Source organism: Calidris pugnax, unplaced genomic scaffold (assembly GCF_001431845.1).
Source record: "Calidris pugnax isolate Ruff unplaced genomic scaffold, ASM143184v1 scaffold218, whole genome shotgun sequence".
NCBI lineage: Eukaryota > Metazoa > Chordata > Aves > Charadriiformes > Scolopacidae > Calidris > Calidris pugnax.
The window spans coordinates 61,371-65,647 of record NW_015090929.1 but is presented as its reverse complement, the minus strand read 5'-3'; the positions used below and the strand labels follow the sequence as shown (position 1 = coordinate 65,647).

Genomic DNA, 4,277 nt, shown 5'->3' with positions numbered 1-4,277 from the left:
TCTGGTTGAACTGGGCTTTCAGCTCGAAATAAGGCGTGCCAACCTCTTTATCTCCCTCCTCATCCCCAAAACAGCGGGATATGCCCCAAAATGGGACCCCCTGAACCCCTCGCCAGCCCCAGGGTGGGTGAGCACCAGCCCCATTGTTTCCCTTCCTTTCCCCCTTCCCAGTTACCTCCAGGATCTGGTTGAACTGGGCTTTCAGCTCAAAAGAGGGAGTGCCCTTCCCAGGTATCCCCCAACCTCTTTTTCTCCCTCCTCATCCCCAAAAACAGCGGGATATGCCCCAAAAATGGGACCCCCTGAACCCCTTGTGAGCCACAGGGTGGGTGAGCACCAGCCCCATCGTTTCCCTTCCTTTCCCCCTTCCCAGTTACCTCCAGGATCTGGTTGAACTGGGCTTTCAGCTCGAAATAAGGGGTGCCAACCTCTTTATCTCCATCCTCATCCTCAGAAACAGCAGGATACACCCCAAAATGGGACCCCCTGAACCCCTCACCAGCTCCAGGGTGGGTGAGCACCTGCCCAGTCACATCTCCCCCCACCACCTTTCCCAGTTACCTCCAGGATCTGGTTGAACTGGGCTTTCAGCTCGAAAGAGAGGGTGCCCTTCCCACACCCCCCCCAACATCTTTTTCTCCCTCCTCTTCCCCAAAAACAGCAGGATCCGCCCCAAAAACGGGATCCCTGAACCCCTTGTGAGCCCCAGGGTGGGTGAGCACCAGCCCCATCGTTTCCCTTCCTTTCCCCCTTCCCAGTTACCTCCAGGATCTGGTTGAACTGGGCTTTCAGCTCGAAATAAGGGGTGCCAACCTCTTTATCTCCCTCCTCATCCCCCAAAACTGTGGGATACCCCCAAAAACTGAGGGATACGCCCCAAAAATGGGACCCCCTGAACCCTTTGTGACCCCCAGGGTGGGTGAGCATCAGCCCAGTCATGTCTCCCCTGTCTCCCCAGCCCTTCCCAGTTACCTCCAGGATCTGGTGAAACTGGGCTTTCAGCTCAAAAGAGGGGGTGCCCTTCCCAGGTATCCCCCAACCTCTTTTTCTCCCTCCTCATCCCCAAAAACAGTGGGATACGCCCCAAAATGAGACCCCCCGAACGTCTCACCAGTCCCAGGGTGGGTGAGCACCAGCCCAGTCATGTCCCCTGTCCCCCCAGCCCTCCCCAGTTACCTCCAGGATCTGGTTGAACTGGGCTTTGAGCTTGAAAGAGGAGGTGCCCTTCCCAAGCACCCCCCAACTTTTTTTTCTCCCTCCTCATCCCTAAAAACAGCGGGATCCGCCCCAAAAATGGGATCCTTGAACCCCTCATGAGCCCCAGGAAGGGTGAGCATCAGCCCAGTCATGTCTCCCCTCACCACCCTTCCCAGTTACCTCCAGGATCTGGTTGAACTGGGCTTTCAGGTCAAAAGAGGAGGTGCCCTTCCCAGGCACCCCCCAACCTCTTTTTCTCCCTCCTCTTCCCCAAAAACAGCGGGATCCGCCCCAAAAATGGGATCCCCGAGCACCTCACCAGCCCAGTCACATTTCCCACCACCACCCCAGTCATGTCTCCCCTCACCACCCTTCCCAGTTACCTCCAGGATCTGGTTGAACTGGGCTTTCAGGCCAAAAGAGGGGGTGCCCTTCCCAGGTATCCCCCAACCTCTTTTTCTCCCTCCTCATCCCCTAAAAACAGCAGGATCCGCCCCAAAAATGGGACCCCCTGAACCCCTTGTGAGCCGCAGGGTGGGTGAGCACCAACCCAGTCGTTTCCCTTCCTTCCCTCCTTCCCAGTTACCTCCAGGATCTGGTTGAACTGGGCTTTCAGCTCGAAATAAGGGGTGCCAACCTCTTTATCTCCATCCTCATCCTCAGAAACAGCAGGATACACCCCAAAAATGGGACCCCCTGAACCTCTCGCCAGCCCAGTCATGTCCCCTGTCCCCCCCGCCTTTCCCAGTTACCTCCAGGATCTGGTTGAACTGGGCTTTGAGCTCGAAGTAGGGTTTGCTCTTGACGATGACGCGTTTGAGGGATTTCTGGAGGGCCTGGACCTTGGCCTCGGCCTGTTGGCAGAGCTGGGTGACGCGCTGGTGCTCCCGCTCGCTCCGCAGCCGCTCCTCCTCTGCCTCGTTCACCTGAGGACACCCCAAAAAACCCCCCTCAGAGGGGGGGTCTGTCCCCCACCCCCACCACCACATCCCCAAAGTCCCCAAAAAACCTCCTCTCCCATCCCACCCCACCCTCTCTCCCGGTTCGAGAGACGTGGGAGTCGTTTCTCTTCCAAAATTTCACTTTTTGGTACAAAAAAACACTCAACGCTGGGAAAATTGCCATTTTTTAACGATTCCAAGGTCTGAATTGGGGAAAAAATATCAATTTTATAGTCAATTATGGGATGCGGGATTCAAGGCCTCGGTGTTTTGGAGCTCACGGGGACGACGAGGGGAAATAATCCCTTCCAACGAGGGTTATTTCACATCACCAACATCACTTTTTCTATAAATTGGAAATTTTGAGGAGGAAAAGAGGAAAAAGGGAGTTTTTTCCTCTTCCGTTCCAGCTGCGATCCCGGGAATTCTTCACCAATTCCTTTCCCTTCCTCCCCAAACCCAACATTTGCTGGGAGCTTCCCACTGATCCATAATCCTAAATAATAATAATCTTAATAATAATCCTAAATAATCCTAATTAATGTAATCCTTGGATGTTTTATGTCGATATTGGGATATATTAGGTTTTTTAGTAGTATTAATGTGAATAATTATTCTAGCTCTAGGCAATCCTGCTTCAGCAGGGGAGTTGGACTAGATGATCTCTATGGTCCCTTCCAACTCTACAAATTCAGTGAAAAAAAAAAAAAAATAATTCAGTGAAATTGAGCGATTTTATTAAATCTCTTTACATTTCAACCCTCCCATCACCTTGTTTTTCCTCCCGGGTGGGGAGGGATGAGAGAATAATGACCGGAAGAGAGAATAATTAAATAAACGACGATAAATTGTGGGGTTTTTTGAATAAAAACGGGAATAAATTGGGTTTTTTTTTCAATAACGGGGGGAAACTGGGCTCACCTTGCAGGTGGCGTGGTTGAGCATCTCCTGCCAGGTGGGATCCAGGCGGTTCTTGTCGGCCATCACCCCCTGCTCGGCCACGAAGACCATCTCGCGGGCGGCGTTGTGCATGCTGACGGCGCGCTCGTAGCGCAGCGCCGCCTTCTGCGTCTCCTGCTGGGCCTACGGGGAGGGGAAAAGGGGGTGTTCGTACAGAGAATGGGGAGAAAAAAGTGCCCCTCATCCATCCAAGGAGGATCCAGGAAACTATAGACCTGTCAGCCTGACCTCGACACCAGGGAAAGTCATGGAACAGGTGATCTTGAGTGCCACCAAAACCCACATCATGGGCAACCAGGGGATCGGGCCTAGTCAGCGTGGGTTTATGGAAGGCAGGTCCTGCCAGACGAACTTGATCTCCTTCTATGACAAGATAACCAGATTATTGGACGAGGGAAAGGCTGTCGATATTGTAATAGCTGGACTTTCAAAAAGCATTTGACACTGTCCCCCAGACAAATCTGCTGGAAAAACTGGCTTCACAGGGCCTGGACGAGCATACGATCTGCTGGATCAAGCACTGGCTGACTGGAAGGTCCCAAAGAGTGGTGCTCAATGGATTCAAATCCAGCTGGAGGCTGGTCACAAGTGGTGTGCCTCAGGGCTCAGTGGTGGGACCATTTCTATTTAACGTCTTTATTGATGATCTCGATAAGGACATAGGGTGTATCATAGAATCATAGAGTTGTCCAGGCCGGAAGGGACCTCCAAAGGCCATCTAGTCCCACCCCCCCGCAGTCAGCAGGGACACCCCCAACTAGACCAGGTTGCCCAGGGCCTCATCAGGCCTCACCTTGAATATCTCCAGGGAAGGGGCCTCAACCACCTCCCTGGGCAACCTGTTCCAGTGCTCCACCACCCTCACAGTGAAGAACCCTCTCCTCATCTCCAGTCTAAATCTGTTCCCCTCCAGCTTGAAGCCATTGCCCCTCGTCCTGTCACTGCAGGCCTTTCTAAACAGGCTCTCCCCAGCCTTCCTGTAGGCTCCCTCAGGTACTGGAAGGCTGCTATTAGGTCTCCCCGGAGCCTCCTCTTCTCCAGGCTGAACAACCCCAGCTCCCTCAGCCTGTCCTCGGAGCAGAGGTGCTCCATCCCCCTCATCATCCTTGTGGTCCTCCTCTGGACCCTCTCCATCAGGTCCATGTCCTTCTTATATTGAGGGCTCCAGACCTGCACACA

The 4,277-nt window shown here is 53.5% G+C and overlaps 1 protein-coding gene across 1 annotated transcript in view; it reads right to left on the bottom strand.

The window, feature by feature from the left end:
• The window catches only part of SH3BP5L (SH3-binding domain protein 5-like), a 23,244-nt gene that overhangs the window by 14,693 nt on the left and 4,274 nt on the right, over positions 1 to 4,277 (bottom strand). Inside the window, exons 5-6 of the mRNA XM_014951554.1 lie at positions 3,060 to 3,221; positions 1,950 to 2,123 (exon numbers count right to left, since the gene is read on the bottom strand). Coding sequence (XP_014807040.1) covers positions 1,950 to 2,123; positions 3,060 to 3,221 — 336 coding nt within the window. The remainder of the gene's footprint in view (positions 1 to 1,949; positions 2,124 to 3,059; positions 3,222 to 4,277) is intronic.